This window comes from Poeciliopsis prolifica, unplaced genomic scaffold (assembly GCF_027474105.1).
Source record: "Poeciliopsis prolifica strain line A6 unplaced genomic scaffold, Auburn_PproV2 SCAFFOLD046, whole genome shotgun sequence".
In the NCBI taxonomy this organism is placed as follows: Eukaryota; Metazoa; Chordata; class Actinopteri; order Cyprinodontiformes; family Poeciliidae; genus Poeciliopsis; species Poeciliopsis prolifica.
The window spans coordinates 2481999-2506858 of NW_026562421.1; the positions used below are offsets into that span (position 1 = coordinate 2481999).

The window sequence follows — 24860 nt, forward strand, 5'->3', positions numbered from 1 at the left end:
GTGCAACTAAATTACAGTTATTATAACCAGCATCACAGATATTTAATTGCCTATTTTACAAATATACAATAATGATAATAAATATCACCTAAATCCGTGCAAAGCAATTAGGAAATGTTTAAAATAATGAAAATATTTGCTAACTATTCCAACAGATGTCCATATTACATGCATTTTACAGTCCAGTGCAACAGGTTAGCATGTGTCCTACAAAAGCAAATGAACAAAATGTACAGTTTCAGTGACTGTTAGCTCAAAGCTAATCATAGAGCCAATGAGTTTGAGTTTTCTCTCAGGACAAACAAACAGCAGATCCACAGCAAAGCTATTCTTGCAAAGTAATGGAGGAATAAAGAGAAGGTGATCCGTTGTCTTGGCTACCAGAGGTCATGGCTAACCGAGGTTCAGAGTAGATGACGTCATCTGAAGCAGCAAGATGGCCGCTGCTCGATCTGGCAGCAACGTTTGGCAGCTGCACCTCAGAATACTCTATGTCTTCCTCTTTAGGCTGGAAAGAAAGAGAAAAGTAATTACTAACTAAAAGGTTTAACCAGTTTGATTTTAAGTACATACAGTTAATATGAATATAATATTAATTAATATTCATCAACTCAAATTCTGTACTTTTGTGGATATGACTCAAGGGTTTATTTATGGTAAATTGTGAATCTGCAGAGTTTTTTGGTAGATTATGTAGATTATGCAAAATAGAAAATACATTTACTTAAGTTTTCACTTGAGTTTCACATAAATAGATTATAATGTACTTTTAATAACTGCAGAGAGCACACAGATTTCAGATGTACTAACAAAAGCAGAGTAAAACTAGATGTTTGGATTTGTAATTTAGCTCAAACTGAATGAAACTTTAATATCTCCGATCTGCCTAATCAGAGAGTAAATTATTATCATTAATATTACTATTGCTGTCGTTCTAGAGTCCCACTTACTTGACCCTGTGGTTTGCTGGCCAGACTGTATAATTCGTTGCTTTCAGCTGCGTTTGGTTTGTTGGATTGGGCGTCAGCAGAAACTGAAGATATTTCCCCTGCAGGAGGTTTGTTCTCTCTGTCGTCGTCTCTGATCTCCTCATAAACGGTGTTGATCTGCAGAACCAAGAGTCCAAATTGGATCAAGCAGCAGGTTTTACAAACTGACTGCTGCTGAAAGACGCTGCAGACGTTTTTACTCTGACTTACCGTTGTGAAGTCAGTAGGATCCATTTTCACCGGAGGACCTGAAAAACGAAACTGGGAATTATCTGATTTAAACATTTTCAACCTGTAAGTAGTGAATGAAGTCAATATTGTGGGATCCAGATCCAGACAGAAATATTTGCTCATTTTTATGTGCATTACACATAAAGCTTAGTTTGATTGGACGGACAGAGTCTGGGAACAATTCAGCTTGATTTATCTCTGGACTTTGACTGGGCCATTCTAACACGTTTATGCTTCTTTTAGCTAAACCAGGCGTCTGCAACTTCCTGCAGCTTTTGGATACATCTCTGCTCCAACACATGTAACTCAAAAGGTTGAATTGTCTTCTTAATATAATTTAAGAATTATGCTAAAATTTGCTTAACATGTCAGCAAATTTTTGCAAAGAACTGGCTATAAAGCATTAACTTGATTCAAATGTTTCTATTCAGGGATTTTGTTAGAATATTTATCAAACCAAGTCCTTTTGGACATTTAATAATCTTTCTGCAAGGTTTTCAGAATAGTACAATCTCATAGGAATCTTATCGGAAGAGTTGAAGTTGTTATGGTAGCAAATGATGGACCAACATCCTTTTTAAACATTATGAATTTATAATGGCATGTTGCTCAAATTAATATAAAAGACAAAATTAATCTAATGTTTACACATTAGAGTTCATATTGACAGGCATTCAGGCAAAACCACTTTGAACAACATTTACATGGCCTAATCAAAGGTTAAACCTGGTGTTACAAGTAGAGGAGCGTTTCAGATTTACCAATCCTAAAGAAAACTGGAGTTCATATATCAGCTTGTTGTGAAAACTTGTAGCAGACTGTATTTACACCAACTGTCCACATCAGAGTAAAACAATGAAGTTACAATAAATGTTTAACATTTGCACAACTTTCCTTTCTTACCCCTGAAGTTTTTCTCTAAATAAGGTGATGCATAGAAAGTCTTCCCTTTAACACTTTACAACAAAGCAGATATTTTCAATCCCACTGTTTGTATTTATTGACTATAAGTACATTATATAATATGTGATCATGTAATTCAGAAAGGAGGAGGCATAGTTAAAATCTCATGGCAAATTATCTACAAAAAGTCACAAACCGGATTGATTAAAGTTTGGTTTCAGAATTTGATTGTTAATTTTCTAAAAGAGATTAAAAAGAACAGCACAGTGTGTTATGACTCGCCTTTCTTTTGATGGAGGTTTTTCCTCTGGCAGTAAATCAGCAGAGCCGTCGCTAACAAGATGATCAGGACGGCCAGACTCAGACCCACATAAAGCAGCGGATCAGTTTCACCTGTTTTAATATAAATCAATATATTTGGTCACAGAACCAAACACATTAAACTTGGTTATATTAATTCAGAATTATTGGAGTTAGATGTTCATGTCTGAATTTCTGCTGCTTTAAGAAACTAAATTGTGTGGCCTTCTGTTTTGTCAACGTTGTTGGTTTACAGCAAAGTAAGAAAATCATAAACACATCAACTGTCATTAACCGGCAATATAAAAACATGAGCAACTGTTTTACCTTTGAGCTCAGGTGATGTTCTGAACTGTTGGATGGTTGTAGATGAGGAGGAATTCAACCTTTGTGTTAATGTTGCTGCTGTTGTTACAGAAGTTGATGATAGAAATGATAGAAATGTTGCTGTAAAAGTTTCCGGAGTCCAGTTTGGTTCTAAAGTGTTTGGAGCTGTAAGAAATGGAACAAAATCAGAATATCCAAGTTTAAAGTTGACATATTTTCCATATTATTGATACCAATGAAGATGTTTGTCTGTGTGAGTCTCAGTTTGAACATGTTGGATGATTTAATCAGGTAAAAACATCTGAACTCAGATTTAAACTCAGTTTGAGGTTATTTGGATCAGGAGAAGCTGACAGTCAGCAGAGTTTACATTCAGAGACAAGAAGGAACATTTTCAGGAGAGAAACTCACCTTCAGTCACATCCAGATAAAAATCATCATATTGAGGAATGATTGAACCCAAACAACACCGGTACCATCCTGAGTCAGACCGATTCAGGTTTGTGATGTTCACATAAATAACAGAAGATATAAAACCTGTTTTTACAAACTCAATGCTGTATCTTCCGTTCTGAGCTCTGTTTTCTCGTGTTTCAATCAGAATATTTTCTCTTTCACATTTTTCCTTGCACAAGTACATTTTGGCTCCAGTGAAACTAAAGCTACATCCCACTGTGATATTTCCTCCTTCCATTCCTCGACTGATTCTCTCATCAGCGTCTCCATCCTGCAGAGCTGCTGAGAAGATAAACAGTCAGTAAATACTGTCAGATTCAGCAGCTTGAAAATTAAATTGTTTAAAATGTAACTGATGATGTGAGAAAAAATTAACACTTATTTCAACATTTCTAATTGTAAAAAATCTCCAGACTTTTTATTTTGCTCAACAAACTTCTGGTTTCTTTGTTCCACCTTCATTGTCATCTTTGCAGAACCGAGCTCTGTTCTGCAGAGTTTGTGTCTGTGACGAACTTTCTGCTATTGCAGCACTTTGTAGTTTCTGTTTGTGCTTCTTTTTATAGTTTCCTTAAATCCAAAAGCAAAAAGGTGTTTCAAATTAACCTAAGCAATAAACTTTGAGTTGTAATTTATTTAAAATGAATTTTTAAGCATTTCTGCAATTTCCTGGTTTTGGCCTGAAATATTCTGACCATCGATACAGAAAAGAAACTGCATTTGTGTAACATTAATAATGGCTAATTTGCAAATAAATGAGTGATTTGACAAGCTTTGCATAATTTAGATATTCTTAGAATGAAACTATTTATATTTAAAACTGATCGACATGTTTTTCTACAGAAGCCAAGTGGATGCAACAGATAAAACTGCAGAAACTTTGTGATAAACTGTGAGGAACTGAGAGCAGAGAAACTGTTGATAAAATAATAATGTACTCACTGAGGAAGAAGAGGCAGATCAGACAGACCTTCATCCTGAGCTGCTGATGGTTTCTAACTGCTTCTCTTCCTGCTTCACTGATAAACCAGGAACTTCTCTGCAGGATGCAGTTCCTCCTCTGAACACCAGAGGGCAGTACTACTTTTACTGCAGAGTTAAAGTTCTGGAGATTATTGCTTATCAGATCAGTTTCTTTTCCATCTGGGAATCAATTAATTATTTGTATCAATATTTTTCCTGCTTATTTAGACCATTTTAAAAGAACAAAAAAAAAGCAAAGAAAACTATAGTTTCAGATTCACACATTAGGAAATGAGGGTTAAATTTAGAATAATAACATTACCACATTAATTAGTCGACATTGAACATTTAAAACACCAAACAGATGATTTTATTCATCACATTCATGACTGTAGATCAGCAGCAGTGACAGGATGAAATGAAACATCTCGTCATATCAGGGCAGATCTGATGGTTCCTGGATCTGCATCCTTTAATGAAACATCTTGGAGTTTCAGGCAGTGAAGTTCTGCTGACGCTCTCTGATCGTCCTGCCAACTGATTTTAGTGACAGAACAACTGGTGGAAGTTTAAATGGTTGGACAGAAAAACAGAGGAGTTGTCTGCATTTATTTTAAGTAAGGTGTTACAACAGGGTTGTTTCCTTTACTCAGGTTCAGGTTTTAGAAACGAACAAAATATTTTTGCATACTAAGTTATAAAAATGATCCAATTTACATGTTTGTAGGTTTTACTGTTGTGTTGAATTAAAGGACAGCAATTTTTCTAAATTTGTCAAGGGGTGAGTTAGTCACAATTTAAAGACATGACAGTTTATTTAGCCAAAGTCTGAAATATATTTCTGCAGAGTCTTATATAATGTAGTTATTGGTTAAACTGCAAATGAACAATATGACATATGAACGGTTGTTTTATCTGAACACAAATGAATGAAAATACGTTTATCATAAAAACAGTTACAGCACAATGATTAGGTCATCTTTCAAACTTCTTCTGTGACATTCAGTGCATGAACATATTTTAAACGTGAAGCTCTCGTCTGTCATCTGATGGTTTCAGAGTTTAGTTCAGCATTAAACTGAAGATGAATTGTTCTGTCTGTCCTCCTCTTTGATTTCCTCTAGTTCTGGATTGATCTGCAGGAAGAAAGAGAAGAAGATAATGATGATGAGGAGGAGTTTTTTTTTTTAAACTAATGAAACTTGGGTGTTTTATAAAGATTCAGACTCACCTGAGAGACGTCATCATACTCAGTTTCCACAGCAGAATCTGGAAAACATTCAGATCAGAGATGAACCTTCACAGAGATCAAGAGACTTTTGTTCAGGTATCAACTCTCCTCTGCTGCACCTTTCTGCCTGTTGCTGGTGAGGACCAGGTGGAGTCAATCTCCGAGGAACCAGAGCCTTTGATGGTTCCTTTGATGTGACTGACCTGTCTCTCCTGTTTGACCCACAGCATGAGCAGCAACCAGTGCTGCTATGTAAAATCTGAACTGTGCAAAAAAAGTATTGATGGTCAAATGGAGCCTTTTGAAGCAATGAAGCTTCCAGGCCATTGATTTGCCTCAAGGTTCAATACTTGGTGCTTCATTCATTTCTCACTAGTGACATCTGCTGTTGAAACTGTGGCAGTGTTGTCACTCAGAGACACGCTTGAAAATTAGTAAATGTAATTTTTGTCACAAAGTTTTTTTTTAAATCAAACTCATATTTAGTAACAGGAGAGTCAAGTAAATCCTATATAAATAAAAATGAAAAATAGACAAAAGAATAAATGTTGAACAGAATGCTTTGACTATAAGAGAATACATTTAAATTTTGATAAATATGCTAATTTATTCATTAGTGTTTAATTTTACTATTAAAATATTTGCAATATATTATATTTTTGGAATATAATTGGTTTAAATGGGTTGAAATATGTTTGATTATTTCTCAATGTATTTATTATGTTAATCTAAGAATATTATCTAAGATATATTTCTGTTTCTTTTGAGCTTTTTCACCTAAATCACTACAGTGACGATCCATACGTAAATAAAGACGGGTCAACTAGAACTAAGGCTCTTCATTGAGTGAAATCTAGTTGAAAACTTAATCTTAGAGATTATTCTTTTTAAATCAAAACCTTTCAAAACTTGACAACTTTCCAGGAACGAAAAGCAAAATCCTGGACATTTGTCTGATATTCTCTCTATCATTCTTTTCCTTGAAACTTTTCCCTCCACCTTTACTTTCAGAAAGCAGAAACGGTCCAGTTGTAAATCCGTATTAATTCAGGCAACAATATTTAGTGATCTGAGCCGAACCAAACGCTGCTGATTGATGGGTAGATTTTGCTCTGATACAACAGACAGAAATATTTTCCAGAAATGATGCAGCTAAAACATTAAACTAACTTAAATGTTCATGTTCACCTTTGTTTATCATGGCGGCTCTCCACTTCCAGCAGAAAATCACCAAAGGTGCTGAGAACAAGGTGATCTTGACTAACAGAAACAGAAACACATAAAGCTGCAGACCTGCAGGGGAGAAAACAAGAGAACAGCTTGATGTGATCAGGACATTATTATCATTATTATTATTATCTGAGCTAACATCTTTATCTTGTTTCACTTAAATGTCAATTCAATTTAAACTTTAATGTTAGTGAAAATAATTCCGTTTCTATAAATTTGTTGCAGAATCTCAATTTTTGCTCCTTCCTCTTTAGGGATCCATCAGCTCTGACTGCTCTGCTGATTGCTCCAGTATGTTCAATGCAAACAGACTCATTGTTTGATTTTTGCTAAGGTTTGGACAAACTCTGAAGGAGAAGAAAACAAGGACGAATCCTTCATGGCTGAAAAGCCTTTTGGTTTTAATGTAGTTGTTCATAAATGGAGAACATCAGTTTCTGTGTTTGCTCACCTTTGCTCTTCATGGCCGTTCTGTTGCAGCAGAAAATCACCAAAGCCGTTGATAACAAGATGATCTTGGCGATCAGAGTCAGAAACACAGAAGGCTTCAAACCTGCAGCAGAGTTAAAGAGAGAACAAGTCGGTTTGATCAGGACAAAGTGGAAAATGTGCAGCATCTGATCCAAAAGCTCATTGATCCTTGTTCTTGTTTGCAAACACATTTAAATGTTGGCATCTCTTCAAATCCTTCTGGTTCCGCGGTTAAACATGGTGAATACTGAGCTGTGTTTTCCAGACTGTGTGAAACTGAGATTCTGTGAAATTTGCAACCCCAATGGAATAGAACATGAACAGAATAGTTTGTGGCATCTCAAGTGATTCTATCAGAAAGGCTTTATTAAGAGACAATGACTTCAGTTATTGTCTCAATCTGGCCCCAATACTGAGGAAAGCAACACATTAGCTCGCCAAGCTAACACAGTTGATGTTGTAATCTCCTCTTGCAAACAGTAAAGATGACCTTCGCCCCGCCCACATATTATAGCTGACGACAATAATTGAGGAGGCTCTCACATTGCAAAAATAAAAAATGCCCAGCATCCAGACAGCAGTGCAGAAAGATGAACCATTACAAAACCTGCTGCTTCCTACAACATACTGCATGATATTAAACTCAGATGTGACACCCATGGTGGCGATGCAGGGCGGCGTTAAAGCTGAACTCATATGGTTGAAAATAAAGGTGTGATAACTGTGGTCACTGAGCCCACTGACACGATTTTCTCACGGGTAGCAGAACTTTAACAGGACAAAACTAGAAACCAGGCTCTGCATCATCCCCAAAGACCAAACACCCTCAACATCCCATGCAGAGCATTGAAGAAATAGCTGCAAATATCAGGAGCAACAGTGTTTTCTGTGCTGGATGCTGAAAATTCATTCTGACAGGAGCAACAAAAACAATCCCTGCTGAAGATAATTAGTGCATCTTTTGGTTGGTACAGATTTCTGTTGATGCCCATTGGAACCAACTCCAGGTATCTTAGTTTCAGTCGATATAATAATCATATGCTAATCTGTTGATCCTGCAAGAGAAAAGTCTGGAGTTCATTTTTCAGTTTCTTTTGTAAAAACTTATGAGTTCCTAATGTTTTCACACTAACTGCTCACATCCAAGTCAAAATGAAATGCTGAACATTTTTCTACTTCAAGTTTGTGCAATTTCCTCTTTTTTTACCACTGAAGTTTTTGTGTGAGCGGCTCTATGCATGGAAAGTTTTATCTTTGTGCAGCACATTACAATCTAAAACCCATTGTTTTTACATGTTTATTTTGTGAAGATTTTATAATCTGTGATCAAGTAAAAAACAAAAGATCTCTAGTAAAATCACCATAAATGGAGACATAAACACAATATTTTAGTACATTATTGACAAAAAATTACATTTTGTGAAAAATAAATCAACCACATTGTGAGTTTAGATTCAGGAAGTAACAGTGTGAGATAAAAACAGCACAGTGTGTTATGACTCGCCTTTCTGATGATGGAGGTTTTTCCTCTGGCAGTAAATCAGCAGAGCCGTCGCTGACAAGATGATCAGGACGGCCAGACTCAGACCCACATAGAGCAGCGGATCAGTTTCACCTGTTTTAATATAAATCAATATTTTTGGTTCTCTGCTTGTTTTGTTTCTGAGCCACATAATTACACAGGTCTGGACTAATCCAGACCTGTCATATGTTGAGGCCCTAAAACTGCTTTGTCAATAATATTGATTTACAGCAATGAAAGAAAAATCATAAAACATCAACTGTCATTAATCAACATTAGAAAAACCTCAGCAGATTCTTTACCATTGGGTTCTGATGAAGTTGTGGTCGGGTTGATGGTTGTAGACAAAGAGTCAGAAAAGGATAAAGTTGCTGCTGTGAGAAATTAAACATTCATGATACCAGTGAAGATGTTTCTGTGTGAGTCTCAGTTTGAACATGTTGGATGATTTAATCAGGTAAAAACATTTGAACTCAGATTTAAACTCAGTTTGAGGTAATTTGGATCAGAAGAAGCTGACAGTCAGCAGAGTTTACATTCAGAGACAAAAAGGAAGATTTTCAGGAGAGAAACTCACCTTCAATTACATCCAGATAAAATTCCTGATATTGAGATTGGTTTTTACCCAAACCACATTGGTACCGTCCAGAATCAGATCGTTTCAGCTCTGAGATGCTCACATAGAGAACACCTGCAGTATAATATGATTCAAAGAAAGTTCTGTATCTGCCTTTCTTAGCTCTGTTTTCTATTGTGTTAATCAGAATATTTTCTCCTTCACAGTTTTTCTTACAGAAGATAATCGGGTTTTTGGACTCCGTAAATAAACATTCGACTGTGATGTTTTCTCCTTCCATTCTTGTATAGGTTTTTGCAGCGTCTCCATCCTGCAGAGCTGCTGAGAAGATAAACAGACAATAATCACTGTGATGTTCAGTGTGATATTGAAGAGTAAATATGTTTTATAAAAATAACTGAAGATGTGAGAATAAGTTAACATTGATTCCAACATTTTAAACTAATTCTAATAAATTCCCCAAACATTTATGTTGCACATCAACCTTCTGGTTTCTACCTGGTTAAATCTTCAACAGAGAAGCACCTCAAACTTAAACAAGCTTTTAAACAAAGCTTATTTAAAAGCTAAAAAGTTTCTATTTTATGTTTGGTTTTATATTTTTAGAGCTTGGTTCTGTCCTGAAGATTTATCACTGTGCCTGTGATGAAATGTTGGTATTGCATTTTGTGGTTTCCTTTTATTTGTGTTTTCCGCTTATTCTCCTTTTCAACTTCTTTAGATCTATGACAAAAACGTTCTCTGAAGCAGTGGTTCTCAAATGGGGGTACGCGTACCCCTGGGGGTACGTGGAGGTACTGCAGGGGGTACATGAAGCTTTTCAAAATAGCTTTAAAAAATCAGTCGGCTCCTCATAATAAGTCTTGGAAAAAATTATTTTGTAAAAAGTTCGATAAAATATAAATGTGTGTTCATGCACTGAATTTTATATTCAGTATTTAGTTTCAATATCCTTTAAAATAAACTGTAACTATGGAGACGTGGCTAAAGCGTAGCAGCAATGCTGCTGAAAGTTCAGATAGAGTGAAAAAGAAGGTAAAACCAGAGCCGAAGAAGTACAGAACGTACATGGAAAAGTATGTTTTAATGGGATTTACGTCCACGATCTCTGACCCCACAGGCACTGTGGGTTTTTTACGGGGAGAAATTAGCCAACGTTAGCATGCAGCCTGCTAGCATGCAGCGGCATCTCACCACAAAACATGGACGCCATGTTGGTAAGACACCGGAGTTCTTCAGGAGAAAACTTTCTCAGTTCAAGTCATTCAAAGCCACAATGCGAAAAGCCTCCACTGCATCAGCCAAAGCAACGAGCAAAGACACGCGATGTCTTTGCTCGTTGCTAAAGCCAATAAACCACAGCGGAAGACCTGCTGCTCCCCGCTGCAGATGAAACTATGCTGGACAAAAAATCAGCGGATACATTAAAAACTCTGTCTAATGACACCGTTACTTACTGTTCAAACCGAATCAAATGTTCAATGCAAAGTGATTAAAGTGCAATCTTTTTTTTTTTTATCCGAAAAGAGGTAATGTTTATTGTTTTTTGTGAGCAAATCTTTATTTATAAAGTTAATTTATTTTGTAAACAAAATATAATTTATTTATAATTAAGTTACAGATTTAGGGTTCACCCTGGAGAGGTCGCCAGTCAACACAAAGACAAACAACCATGCACACTCACACCTAGGGAGAATTTGGGAAGGCCAATTAACCTGACAGTCATGTTTTTGGACTGTGGGAGGAAGCCGGAGAGAACCCAACAGGGAGAACATGCAAACTCTGTGCAGAAAGACCCCGGGCCGGGAATCGAACCCAGGACCTTCTTGCTGCAAGGCAACAGCGCTACCCACTGTGCAGCCCCACAGCACAGTTTTTTTTCTTCCAAAAATGTTTTGCCCGTGTCAGGGGGTACTTGACTAAAAATACATTTTTAAGGGGGTACATCACTGAAAAAAGTTTGAGAACCACTGCTCTAAAGCAACAAACTCTTGAGTTCAAGATAAAACTGAACATTTTGTTCATTCAAATCTGCATTTTAACAACTACAAGAGTTTGCTATTTTGTGCTGAAATAATTTGACTTTGCATCCAGGAAACTGTGCATTCATGCAAAATGGATAGTTGCTATTTTGCAAATATATTAGTGATTTGAAAAGCTTAAAATAACTCAATTAACATTAGAATTATGCTATTTACACTTTAACATCTTTTAACACAGAAACCAACAGGATGCAGGAGAGAAAACCTCACAGAAACAGAGTTGGTTTCAAACTTTTCAACCAAGTTGAAATTCTCCTTGGTAAACTGTGACAAACTGAAAGGATGAAGGACTGAGAGCAGAGACACTGATATAAATAAAATAATAATGTACTCACTGAGGAAGAAGAGGCAGATCAGACAGACCTTCATCCTGAGCTGCTGATGGTTTCTAACTGCTTCTCTTCCTGCTTCACTGATAAACCAGCAACTTCTCTGCAGGATGCAGTTCCTCCTCTGAACACCAGAGGGCACTACTACTTTTACTGCAGAGTTAAAGTTTCTGTAGATTATTCTTCAACAGATCAAAGAGTTTCTTTGCCTTTGGGAAACAATTAATTTGTTTAATTAATGTTGTTCCTGCTTCGACCATTTTAAAAGAACACAAAACGTACTATTTTGTGTTCTTTCATATATTAGGAAATGAGGGTTAAATTTTGAATAATTTATAATATTATCACATTAATTAGTCGACATTCAACATTTAAACATCCAAACAGATGACTTTATTCATCACATTCATGACTGTAGATCAGCAGCAGTGAAATGATGAAATGCAACATCTCGTCATATCAGGACAGATCTGATGGTTACTGGATCTGCATCCTTTAATGAAACATCTTGACGCTCTCTGATCGTCCTGTCAACTGATTTTCCCGACAGAGAGTCTGGTGGCATTTTTAAGAGGAAAACAGAGGAGGAGTTGTCTCCATTTTATTATAAGTAAAATGTTATAAAAGGGTTATTTTGTATATTTCAGTACAGCTGTTAGAAATGGACAAACCACATTTTCATTCTAAGTTATAAAAATATTCTTTTAACATGTGTATAGTTTCTTGTCTTAACATTTTTTTCTACTTGTTTTTTTTTTGTGATTTAAGGTCCAATGTGTCACTACAAAAATAAAAAAGTAAAATAAAATAAAAAACTAAATTTATACCTGTGAAGTTGTGTTGAAATAAATAGCAAACAAATACAAACATTTTAAAATAAAATCTAAAACAGTACTCCATACATACTCGGAATTAAAAACTGGCGAATATAAAGTAATATAAAGACTGTGAGGACATTACATGTAACACAAAAGAAAGTTTTGGTTCTTTTTTTTACAGTCTGAATCGATCCTTAGGTGTTGCATGTGTCATTTTCTGTGCATATTTTGACATGATCCTGTAAATGTTTTGCCTAAACCCGTCTCAGTCCTGCCCTCTTTGGTCAAACAGTGCTTACTGCAGTTTAATTTTGCTCACAATGCAGCTTAAACTCCTCGACTCATCTCCACGTTTGGTCCACATTATCATTTAGCTTCCACATTTATCAGGGAGCTGCTGTTGCAATTATACAACAACAGGAACATTAAATTATCCAAAGTTTGTACATCAGATCTGCTATTTCCAGAGGAGTTAGTTAAAAAGTAGACAGTTTGTTTAACCAAAGTCTGAAAAACATATTTCTGCTGACTCATAAAAAAAATTATTCGATCCACAACAAAACTTGTTCAAAAGTGTTTTAAATAGAGAAAAAGCTGAAAACAGAGACATTTCAAGAACCACCAACATATGAAAAATAAAACAATAAAAATGTAAAATATGAAACACATGTACACATATTTTTGTTTTACTAAAAACCTAATGAATGTAAATACTTTTATAAATACAGTTATAGCGATTAGATAATCTTTCAAATATCTTCTGTACATTCAATAAAGGAACATTATTTAGCCAAGTTGGAAACTTATTTAATAATTCAGCTCTTCTATAATTTATAGGAAACTTTCCTATAAGTTTGATTTTTGGTCATTTTCTTGTGAAAACATGAGACTAAATGTTCTTCATCTGCACTTTGACCTTTGATTGTTTCAGATTTAAGTTCAGCAGATGATTTACTTTTTCTCTCCTCTATTCTGATTTCTTTTCTCTTTTATTCTTCATTCTCTCCTGTGTTTTCTGTGTCTATACTAAAGTCTCCAATGTTTTGTTTAGTTTATTTTTTATTCTTCCTCCAGAGCTGAAACACTGTAAACAGACATATTTATCAAATATTTGTCTTTCATTCATTGTTTTGCATTTCAACTCATTTCTACTTAAAGCTGACGTTTTGGGTTTTTATCTAATTATCTGTTTACTTTGACAACATGCCGTGTCATTTGGCAGAGCTGCAGCTGAAGCATCACATGAGCTGAACGGCAGCAGCGGTTCTGGATTTGATTGATTATTTTAGGCAGACCTGTGGATACTATTACATTAATCAATGCGACATATGGATGAATGAATGTTGAGATTTTAGTCCTTCCGTCCTGCTAATATTCTCCCGGGTATAAAAGACCAACTTTTCAACTGTCTTTACATGTTTTGGAAGGTTCAGTCCATCACTACATCCAGATTTCAGGTCTAATCTCTCATTTCCTGCTGTAATAAATGAGTGGCTCCCATGTGGACTGATTTTGGTCACGTCTCTGTCGCCGAGTCTTTAGCATCTTGATCCAAAGTAATGGTGGAATAAAGACCAGGTGAAATGTTGTCATGGCTAACAGAGCTCATATCTAACTGAGGTTCTGAGTAGGTGACGTTATCTGAAACACCAAGATGGCCGCCGTTGGATCCGGTGTCATCACTCAACAACTGCACTTCAGAATACTCTGCTTCTCCATTTTCAGCCTGGAAGAAAAAAAGATAAATGCTTTAGTTTGTACATTTATACTTTAAAATGTTTCTACAAGCAAAATTTAGAGTAACTGAATAATTAGTTAGTTATTATTCACAAATGTTTTCTATCTATTCTGAATGAGTTTCATCTGTTTTGCAGAGAAAGGTGAACAAAACATTTCAGTCACTACGGAAAAATCTGCAGCAACAAAATGTTTCCATGAATTATTGACCAGTGAAACATTCACATCTGTTTATCTTTCACATAAAACTTAAACTGTAGATTAAACTGCTTTGTTTTCTATAAGTTTGCTTGGAAATGACACTTTAAGAAGTTAAAGAACAACCCAGATGAAAAAAATATCTGTTAAAAACATCAAAACATCAGATCATTTAAAATTTTCTGAGAAAATTAAAACTTAAATCTTTATCAAATGAAAGAAGCACAAATATATTGTGTTTCTGCCAAAAGAAAGTAAAACCATTTTTTATGACAGAAGCTAAATTGCAAATCTTTTCATTTAACTGCTAATCCATCCACAGACATTTTAAAGCCTTCCTATTTTCTTTAAGTCAGTTAAAGCAACTGGGGAAAAATGTTTATCCTCTAATGAATTAAATCTACCTGAGAAAGTTACTTTGTTTACGGGATTTGGAGCAAAATATTCAATGTTTTACCAAAGAACATGAAACAAAACACTCAGAGCTCAGTCTTTGCCCTCTCTGTGTAACAGTAAAACTATATTTTGCATTTTTAGCTCAACCTGAATGACAAAAATAAGAACAAATATTATTATTACTGACTTGACCCTGCGGTTTTCCGGCCAGACTGTATAATTCGTTGCTTTCAGCTGCGTTTGGTTTGTTGGATTGGGCGTAAGCGTAAACTGAAGATATTTCCCCAGCAGGAGGTTTGTTCTCTCTGTCGTCGTCTCTGATCTCCTCATAAATGGCGTTGATCTGCAGAACCAAGAGTGTAAATTTGGTCAAGAAGCAGGTTTTACAAACTGACTGCTGCTGATTAGAAAGACGCTGCAGACGTTTTTACTCTGACTAACCGTTAAGTCGGTGGGATTTGTTTCCACTGGACGACCTGAAAAACAAAACGAGGAATTATCTGACTTAAAGCAGTATCATAAAATTGTTGGAGTTAGTAGATTCCCTTTTTGATTTTGATCTGGACTTTGACTGGGCCATTCTAACACAAGACTATTTCTTTGAGCTAACATCTGCAACTTCCTGCAGAGTTTTGATGCAGTTCTGCTTCAACACATTTAAAAGGTTGAATTTCCTCTTTTGCATGTCAAGTTCTGCAGAACACCACAAACTCAAAATTATGAAATTACAAATATGTGTAACTTCAGTCTGCTTCAAGTTTGCGCAATTTCCCCTGAAGCTTTACATGAACAGAGCTTTTTATAAAAAGCCTTGACTTCATGTAACACCTTATAACAAAGCAACTGTTTAAAGATCACATTTTATACTATTGACTTCATGTAGATTTTATAATTTGTGAGCAAGTAAAAGAAAAAGGAACTTTAGTAAAATTATAATAAATGGAGACAAAGTTTCACTCTGATGATAAATTACATTTGGGCCAAATACAGGAACCACATTGTGAGTTTAGTTTCAGTGTGTGTCGGTGTGAGAAGTGTGTGTGAGATAAAACAGCACAGTGTGTTATGACTCGCCTTTCTGATGATGGAGGTTTTTCCTCTGGCAGTAAATCAGCAGAGCCGTCGCTGACAAGATGATCAGGACGGCCAGACTCAGACCCACATAGAGCAGCGGATCAGTTTCACCTGTTTTAATATAAAGCAATATTTTTGGTTCTCTGCTTGTTCTGTTTCTGAGCCACATAATTACACAGGTCTGGACTAATCCAGACCTGTCATATGTTGAGGCCCTAAAACTGCTTTGTCAATAATATTGATTCACAGCAATGAAAGAAAAATCATAAAACATCAACTGTCATTAATCAACATTGTAAAAACCTCAGCAGATTCTTTACCATCGAGTACTGATGAAGTTGTGGTCGGGTTGATGGTTGTAGACAAAGAGTCAGAAAAGGATAAAGTTGCTGCTGTGAGAAATTAAACATTCATGATACCAGTGAAGATGTTTCTGTGTGAGTCTCAGTTTGAACATGTTGGATGATTTAATCAGGTAAAAACATCTGAACTCAGATTTAAACTCAGTTTGATGTTATTTGGATCAGAAGAAGCTGACAGTCAGCAGAGATTACATTCAGAGACAAGAAGGAAGATTTTCAGGAGAGAAACTCACCTTCAGTCACATCCAGATAAAAGTCCTGATATTGAGATTGGTTTTTACCCAAACCACATTGGTACCGTCCAGAATCAGATCGTTTCAGCTCTAAGATGCTCACATAGAGAACACCTGCAGCATAATCTGAGTCATAGAAAGTTTTGTATCTGCCCTCCTGAGCTGGGTTTTCTGTTGTGTTAATCAGAATATTTTCTCCTTCACAGTTTTTCTTACAGAAGATAATCGGGTTTTTGGACTCTGTAAATAAACATTCGACTGTGATGTCTTCTCCTTCCATTCTTGTATAGGTTTTTGCAGCGTCTCCGTCTTGCAGAGCTGCTGAGAAGATAAACAGACAATAATTACTTTGATGTTCAGTGTGATATTGAAGAGTAAATATGTTTTATAAAAATAACTGAAGATGTGAGAATAAGTTAACATTTTAAACTAATTCTAATAAATTCCCCAAACATTTATGTTGCACATCAACCTTCTGGTTTCTACCTGGTTAAATCTTCAACAGAGAAGCAACTCAAAGTTTACTTAAAAGCTAAAAAGTTTAGATTTTATTTTTGTTTTTATATTTTTAGAGCTTGGTTCTGTCCTGAAAATTTATCACTGTCTATGATGAAATGTTGGTATTGCATAACTTTGTGGTTTCCGTTTATTCTCCTTTTCAACTTCTTTAGAACTATGACAAAAACGTTCTCTAAAGCAACAAACTATGAGCACAAAGCAAAACTGAACAATTTGTTTAGTTAAATCTGCATTTTAACAACTACAAGATGGTTAGTTATTTAAACAGATCAACATATTTTACCACAGAAACCAACAGGATGCAGGAGAGAAAACCACACAGAAACAGATTCGGGTTCAAATCTTTCAACCAAGTTGAAATTCTCCCTGGTAAACTGTGAGGAACTGAAAGGATGAAGGACTGAAAGCAGAAAAACTGATATTAATAAAATAATAATGTACTCACTGAGGAAGAAGAGGCAGATCAGACAGACCTTCATCCTGAGCTGCTGATGGTTTCTAACTGCTTCTCTTCCTGCTTCACTGATAAACCAGGAACTTCTCTGCAGGATGCAGTTCCTCCTCTGAACACCAGAGGGCACTCTCCTCCTCTTTTACTGTTGAATAATAATATTTCTTAAAGCTCAAAAGGCTTCATTTCACAAATTCTGCGAGTTTTATCCTTTAAATAAAAACTGATGCTGGAATTAAATACGAGAAGTAAAAAATCTGAAGCACAAAAACATAAAACATCACAATGAGCTTCAAACAAACAACTGGAAATGAGAAATAAACATTTATTTCCTGGTAACCATAGAAACATTACAGCGCTGATTACACATGAAAACAATATTTCATGTTTTAGCCGCAAGTTTCAGTTTATAACTAATCAGAAATTATGATGCAAAATGTAAACTAAAGAATTCAACTTGTTTTATTATAAACTGCAGAAAAATGTTGTTTATCAACAAAATTATAAGACTTTCTATGTCCTGCAACATCTACTGAAAGAAAACTTAAATATTTCATTATTTGTGTTTCAAATGATGAAATAATTGAGTCTGAGCTGCTCTAACTGCTCTTCCGTTATCTTAGTAAATAAATATTTTTATGAAGAAATATATTTACCTAAACTATAAAAAGGGAGCTGTGATTACTCACAAAAATATGTAATAAAATTTTAGATAAGACCCGAAAGACTTAAAGATTAAAAGGATAAAATTTATTTTCTCATCAATTTTACATAAATATATCAGCCTTTTCAGTTCATATCAAAATAGATTAACAAGAAAGTTGAAGGAAAACAGTTTACATCAGTTTTTAATTTTACTGATCAACGACATTAACATTAAGACATTCGGTTCATCTGATGTAACAAAAAGTAATGTCTGTACACATCCAAGATTAATTTAAATGATTAAATGTAACCAGAAATAATGAGAAATTTCTTTAATTTAATAATATTCATTCTTTGCAACACAATACCCTTTGACCCAGGATTTTATTTCCCTTTCATTAATGTGATGTATCACGCCATATATTTCTACTCTGATATTAAATAAAAGTTAAGAAATACATACATTTATTTAATTTCCATCTGTTTTGTTACTTTTAGAGATTTATGTTCTCGAAGCAGAAAATTACTGGAAGCAAATTTCAGTTTCTGAACTATTTCTGTAGTTATGTCTCTCATATATAAATCAGAATAATTATTTTTAGAGGAATAAAAACAGTAACGTTTTAGCAGAACCAGAGCAGAGCTACTGCTGTAAACTGATGTTGGAGTAAAGAGCAGAATCATTGCTGCAGTTTGTAAAGTTCATCTGAATCTCTGAGTAAGTGGCGTTTTCTGCATGACCACAGGGGGCGCTGTGGGCTGAAGGCGAGGCACCATTCAGGAACTGGACCTCAGAGTACTCTACTGCATCATCTTTAGCCTGGAAGGAAACAAGGAGAAACATTTCAGTTTGTAACTTCATATAGAAGCTACAAACTGAAGGGATATAATTTCCCTTCATGCAGAAAATGATATTTTAGTCAAATGGACCATTTGGAGCACAAAATCTGTTATTAATTTAAATGAGCTTGAGTCAAGTTTAGATGTTGACTTACTACATTATAATTCAAACCTATTGAAGCGGTTTATGGAGGCAGAGAGTGAAATACTATCAATATTTTTGCACTTATTTTGTGACACCATGATATTTTTTTTGTTTTCACAAGTTGATTTTCTCAAATTTGATTAAGATTTTAGACAATAGTTTCCTGTTAGGCTGTTGAATTGTTTCCTCCTTTGTACTTTTCTTACCTGGAAGTTTTTGCTGTTTTCTGTTTCTTCTGAAGAACCTGAAAAACATGAAGTTCAGAAAATATGACAATAGATTTTCTAATGTAAAACATTTTTAGCATCTTATATGTAATTATGACACAGTAGAAAATACATTTAGTTACTCTATTGGTTTGTAACATTGTAGCTATTATATTGCACAACTAATTGAATTAATAACTTGTTTATTGAAGTTAGTCTTTGAATATAAACACAAAAAACTAAAAAACAAAAAAAGATCAAATCAACCCAAACTCCAGACTGTTCCATGGGGAATTGACCCAGTTTCCCCAGTTGAGCCAATCTGAGCTTCGCTCCTCCAGAACATTTCACATTTCACAATAAAAATTGAGCTGGAGGTGAAATTCTATCCAAACTTTTAGCAGACTGATGTTTCCTCACTGACTGTCAGAAACGATGCAGCAACATTCAGTGTTGAAAGAGAAGCATTGAGTTCATTTCATATTTGGCGTTTGCACAACATTACAGAAACTTTGTGATTAAACCAAAGATCACATTCAGATGGTGAAATATGTGAAATAATGAAATACAGAAAATTTTCCAAAAGTGAAGAATCATTTACAGCCTCTTCATGAATTATTCTCCAAAAAATAAAGTTTCAGGTAAAAATAAAACACATTTATATAGTAAACAACCATGTTATAAAACCTGCATTTATAGTGATAAAGCGATAAATAAGGCCATCTGTTGTTAAAATGATGTGTATCAGAAGGTTAAATTTAGTTTTTCAGTATCAGTAATATTTTACCTTCGTCCTGTAACTCACCTTTCTGTTGCTTGAAGTTTTTCCTCTTGATGAAAATCAGTAGAGCTGCTGCCAAGGAGACGATCAGGACGACCAGAACCAGAACCAGACCCACATAAGGCATCAGATCTGCAGGGACGATTAGAGTTTGTCTCAGTTTATTCTGAGAAAAAGAACCTGCAACATAAATGTTTTAGTAGTTTGATTATTTGTAAACTTTAATCATGCTGAATTGTGCAGTTTTTTCATGTAAATGCTCTGAGTCTCACTGATGAACAAAGTTGGACTTTAATAAACTCAAATTATCTGATAAACATGAACAGATGATGAACCTGAAGCTGCAGCTGGTTTATCAGAGAGTTTGTTGGTTTCAGATGGAGGAAGAGAGAAACTCTGAGTTGATGTTGTTGTTGTTGTTGTTGTTGCTGTTGTTCTTGTTGTTGTTGCTTCTGTTGTTGTTTTAATTGTTGTTTTAGTGGCGGCTGCTGGGATAAAAGTTGATCCTATAGAAGGTCTCGGAGTCCATTTTGGTTTTGAAGAATCTGAAGATGTGAGAATGAAACAGAACCACAGTGAGTTTAAATTTTTAAGTTTACTAAATTTTACGATTGATGTGTGTCTTTAGGTGTTGCAGTTTGTTGGCCTTTGAATGTTGATCTGATGACAACTTGAACTGAAATTTCAATTCAGAAAACTCACCTTCAATCACAGAAAGATCAAAATGATCGTATAGAGTTCCACGAAGGGTTTCATCGGAGCGACACTGGTACCGTCCTGAGTCTGACGGTTTCAGATCAGTGATCCACACATGCAGAAAATCAGATTTAAAAATATTTCTTCTCTCATATTTGATGCTGAATCTGCCGTTCTCATCTCTGTCTTCGGTTGTTTCAATGAGAATATTTTTTCCTTCACAAGTTTCCTTACAAAGAAACCTTTTCTTTCCATAATAACCAAATTTACATGTAACTGTGAAGTTTCCTCCTTCCTCTCTGTAGAAGTTTCTTACAGTTTCTCCATCCTGCAGAGCGACTGAGGAGAAAAACAGTCAGTAGTTACTGTCATTGTGGAATATAATAATGTTTAAATACAGAATAAATGTTAATTTCACCCTTTTTTCTCATAAAGTCTCTAAATATTTTCTGTTTTTTTTCACACTGGCTGAAAAAATCTCCAGAGAGGAAATTTGTAAAAGCTCAGAAAAGCTTTGGATCAAAAGTGAAACATTTTTCTCTGTTTTATGTCTCTAAAAACAGTTTGGGTGTTGCTGGTCGGATACTTCTGCTCTGATTTTCCTCTTCAGGTGTTTTAAAAATTATGAAACAAGCAGCTGTTTCCTGTAGTTCTCTGACAAGATGAACCAACAAGTGTCCAAACTAACAGAGCATGAACTCCATGGGAAGTGTTTTGTTTATCCAATTATAAATCTGAACAATTTTCTTTTGGCATTTTGTTCGGTTTTTGTGTGAATAAAATCAGTTTTCACCCTTATTTTTAATATCAGCATGCTTGACCACAAAATGAACAGAAAGTTAAAGATAAAACTGGAGAAATAAATAATTCTGCAGAGGCATTAAGAATAAATGACTGTAAAACTCAGCATCCTGAAGATTTTTTTAGTACATAAATTTAACTAAACATGCAAGAATAAATTACCATTGATTCTGACATTCTGGTGAATTGTCGAAATATTTTTGTATCTTAACACTAAAAAGTCAATATGATTTATATTTTGATCACAGTTTTAAAACACAGCTCTGCCCTGCAGATTGTGTTACCATGTTTGTGAAAAAGCTTTGATGTTGTAGGACTTTGTGGTTTCTGCTGAACTTCCGTTTTCAGTTTCTTCCAATGACCTGTGAAACACCAAAGTCTTTCTCTTTTTCTCTATTTTTACTCTTGGTTTTGTAGCAAACTGCAGCAGATCGTGAGCGGAAGATAAAACTTTACATTTTGGTTATTTATATATGCATTACAACAATTTGTAGATGGTCAGTTTTCTGCTTTTGTGCCAAAATAATCTGTCTTTGGGTCCCATTTATTTTTGATACATTCATGTGTCATTCATTTGTTGAATAAATGAGTGATTTGACAAAGTTAGAATAATTAAATGAACTCTATGATAAAAAAAAAACATATCTATTTGAACTGACCAACATGTTTTAAAACAAAAACCAGCAAAGAAAACTAGAGAAACTGAATCGGCTTCAAACCTTTCAACAATGTAGAAAAACCTGTGAGGAACTGAAAAGGATGAAGCAAAGAAATTTACATAAATGAAATAATAATGTACTCACTGAGGAGGAAGAGGCAGATCAGAGTGAGACAGACCTTCATCCTGAGCTGCTGATGGTTTCTAACTGCTTCTCTTCCTGCTTCACTGATGAACCATATACTTCTCTGCAGGATGCAGTTCCTCCTCTGAACACCAGAGGCCACTAGAGTTAAAGTTTCTGTAGATGTTGAAACAGTTTGCTTTTCATGAAGGACTACACTAACTGTTTTAATTAAATGCAATTGTTCTATATTCAAAAAACATTAGATTAGGTTAAAACTTTAATATTTTAGAACATTACAACATTAATTAGTTGACTAAACATCCAAACTGATTACCTTAATTATAACTTTATCACTATAAATGTGGGTTTTATAACATGGTTGTTTGCTATATTTAGATAAAGACTTTAGAAATGCAAATCTATATTTGTGTTATAAGTAATAAATATGATAATTGTTATTTTTGCAAATTTCATTCTTTCATAATAATCTAAATGATTTCAATTTGTTGTTGTATATATTCTTTTGTCTGATTTAAAGTGCAATGTGTCCCTAAACTTTGTCAAAGTCTAATTCCAACATGTGAGGTTGTGCTGAAATAGATAATACCAAAAAGGCAATATAAACAGTTTTTATTAATATAGAAATAAAATAGAACGTTTTCCAAACATAGTCATGTAACACCGGGAGTATAAGATTGAAAACATATTTTATTAATAAGGAAATGTAAAAAACAAAATCACATTTTTATCCAAGTAACAGAACTTATTGCAACATTTAGGTTCTCTACGAAAATATGTAATACGCTTGATTTTTGATTATTTTATTGTGAAAACATGAGACCAAATGTTCTTCATCTGTACTTTGAGCTCTGATTGTTTCAGGGAGTTCAGTTCAGGAAACTGTAAATATTTTATCAGCGTTCTCAGTTTCCACAGCAGAATCTGAAAAACATTCAGACCAGAGAAATGAAACGTCTGATTTACAGACACAACAAACTCTCTGTTTTCTCACCTTTGCTTTTCATGGTTCTCCTCTTGCAGCAGAAAATCACCAAAGGTGTTGAGAACAAGATGATCTTGGTGACCAGAGACAGAATCACATAAAGCTGCAGACCTGCAGGAGAGTTAAAGAGAGAAAAGCCTGGTTTGAACTGGACAAGATGAAAATGTGGCTTTTCTGATATAAACAGCTGATGATCTTCATCTTTGCTACAACATTTAGACGTCAGCATCCCTGCACATTAATCTGATTCTGAGATGAGAGAAGATAAATATTCATTCATGCAGTCTAATCTGTGCTTGTATAAAATAATAAATATTTACAGTTTGCAGCAAAGGCTGGTACAATGAATCTCAAATAATTTAATTTTTTTTTATTCTTTAGCCAAAATCATTAAAAATGGTCGCAATACATGACTGATGATTAAATTGTCATTTTCCTTACAGTGTACAATACAACGATGAGATGGTGCTCCATAAAACCTGAACGCATCATGATGTGTTCAGGTTGACTGGTTTTCTGGCCCAATCACCAACACACAAATCAGAAGAAGTTTTAGTTACTTTAGTTTCTGTAATTTTGTTGTTTATTGAATGTTGAATGTCAAGGCTTTTATTTTTAATAGTTTATTTCGCATCTTTGAGACTCACTGATAAATTTCTCAACAACATCTAATAAACATGAAGAGATGATGAACCTGAAGCTGCAGATGGTTCAGATGGAGAAGGAGAGAAACTCTGAGTTGATGTCGGGAGGAAAGTTGAATCTGAGGATGTGAGAAAGAAAAAATCATAACCACTGAGGTTAAATTTAGATTCTTCATGTTTTTATTATTGATTTGTCTTCATTAGTTGCAGTTTGAAAATGATGGCTTTGTAAATCAGATATCCTGAAACCTGAGTTTAACCCAGAAAACTCACCTTCAGTCACAACAAGATGAAAATCATAGTCCCGAATTCCTCTCCATATATCTTCTAAGCGACATCGGTACCGACCTGAGTCCGATGGTTTCAGATCTGTGATGCTCACATATAAATAATTATATTTGGCTAAATGTCTTCTTTCATTTCTGATGCTGAATCTTCCTCTCGTATAGCTGTCTTCAGTTGTTTCAATGAGAATATTTTCTCCTTCACAAGTTTCCTTACAAAGAAACTTTTTCTTTAAATAGTAAAAAAAATCACATCTAACTGTAATGTTTTCTCCTTCATTTCCTCTGTAGGTTTCCAGAGTTTCTCCATCCTGCAGAGCTGATGAGGAGAAAAACAGTCAGTAATTTCTGAGATTCACCTGCTTGAAGAAAAAAATATTTGTATGAATTTAACTGAACTGAATGTATATCATAATATAATGAAAATATAATCACAAATTTACTTGCATGTCTTAGAATAACTTTAACTTTAATTCTCTTAATAACTGGATAAATCATGTTTTTTATATATAAAAAACTTTATTGAAGAAGGCTGTAAATTAAAGCTTTGGTGAAAGAAATAAACATTTTTCTTTGTTTTGTTTTATTAAGAAGGTATTGCTGCACTCAGTTACTTCTGCTCTGATATTCCTCTTTATTTGTATTACAAATGTTGAAACAAGCCGTTGTTT

General features: G+C 34.7%; 3 protein-coding genes and 1 long non-coding RNA gene across 5 annotated transcripts; all 4 read right to left on the reverse strand.

Annotated features, from left to right (window-relative positions):
- Positions 1 to 2394: 2394 nt before the first annotated feature.
- On the reverse strand, positions 2395 to 4182 carry LOC129376999 (uncharacterized). Its single transcript, XM_055056724.1, has 4 exons — positions 4149 to 4182; positions 3162 to 3488; positions 2751 to 2915; positions 2395 to 2516 (listed from the first exon to the last, which is right to left on the reverse strand). The coding sequence occupies exons 1-4, from the start codon at positions 4180 to 4182 to the stop codon at positions 2395 to 2397; spliced, it is 648 nt and encodes a 215-aa protein (XP_054912699.1).
- A 781-nt stretch (positions 4183 to 4963) lies between these two features.
- On the reverse strand, positions 4964 to 7157 carry LOC129377116 (uncharacterized). The gene is made up of 4 exons (XR_008607885.1): positions 7082 to 7157; positions 6589 to 6693; positions 5401 to 5438; positions 4964 to 5305 (listed from the first exon to the last, which is right to left on the reverse strand). It is a non-coding gene; the product is annotated as an uncharacterized LOC129377116 (long non-coding RNA).
- Positions 7158 to 12000: 4843 nt separating this feature from the next.
- LOC129377104 (uncharacterized) lies at positions 12001 to 17391 on the reverse strand. The gene is made up of 6 exons (XM_055056836.1): positions 17354 to 17391; positions 16390 to 16707; positions 15795 to 15905; positions 15162 to 15196; positions 14908 to 15063; positions 12001 to 14115 (listed from the first exon to the last, which is right to left on the reverse strand). The coding sequence occupies exons 1-6, from the start codon at positions 17385 to 17387 to the stop codon at positions 13906 to 13908; spliced, it is 864 nt and encodes a 287-aa protein (XP_054912811.1). The 5' UTR covers positions 17388 to 17391; the 3' UTR covers positions 12001 to 13905.
- Positions 17392 to 18094: 703 nt separating this feature from the next.
- On the reverse strand, positions 18095 to 22326 carry LOC129377102 (uncharacterized). 2 transcript variants are annotated; one of them, XM_055056834.1, is made up of 6 exons: positions 22277 to 22326; positions 20679 to 21011; positions 20312 to 20521; positions 20001 to 20108; positions 19196 to 19233; positions 18095 to 18824 (listed from the first exon to the last, which is right to left on the reverse strand). In XM_055056834.1, the coding sequence occupies exons 1-6, from the start codon at positions 22314 to 22316 to the stop codon at positions 18648 to 18650; spliced, it is 906 nt and encodes a 301-aa protein (XP_054912809.1). In that variant the 5' UTR covers positions 22317 to 22326; the 3' UTR covers positions 18095 to 18647. The 2 variants fall into 2 exon arrangements, with proteins under 2 accessions (XP_054912809.1, XP_054912808.1); XM_055056833.1 differs by having other exon boundaries at positions 20001 to 20156.
- Between the last annotated feature and the right edge of the window lie 2534 nt (positions 22327 to 24860).

Coding starts and splice junctions, on each gene's coding strand:
- LOC129377104 (XM_055056836.1), bottom strand. CDS start 17,387: ATGAAGGTCTGTCTGATCTGCCTCTTCTTCCTCA. Junction 16,708..17,353: donor GATCTGCCTCTTCTTCCTCA/GTGAGTACATTA, acceptor TCTTCTCAGCAG/CTCTGCAAGACGGAGACGCT. Junction 14,116..14,907: donor CCGGAAAACCGCAGGGTCAA/GTCAGTAATAAT, acceptor TTTTTCTTCCAG/GCTGAAAATGGAGAAGCAGA.
- LOC129377102 (XM_055056833.1), bottom strand. CDS start 22,316: ATGAAGGTCTGTCTCACTCTGATCTGCCTCTTCCTCCTCA. Junction 20,522..20,678: donor TGATCTTTCTGTGATTGAAG/GTGAGTTTTCTG, acceptor TCACATCTTCAG/ATTCTTCAAAACCAAAATGG. Junction 19,234..20,000: donor AAACTTCAAGCAACAGAAAG/GTGAGTTACAGG, acceptor CATGTTTTTCAG/GTTCTTCAGAAGAAACAGAA.
- LOC129376999 (XM_055056724.1), bottom strand. CDS start 4,182: ATGAAGGTCTGTCTGATCTGCCTCTTCTTCCTCA. Junction 3,489..4,148: donor GATCTGCCTCTTCTTCCTCA/GTGAGTACATTA, acceptor TTATCTTCTCAG/CAGCTCTGCAGGATGGAGAC. Junction 2,517..2,750: donor AACATCACCTGAGCTCAAAG/GTAAAACAGTTG, acceptor ATATTAAAACAG/GTGAAACTGATCCGCTGCTT.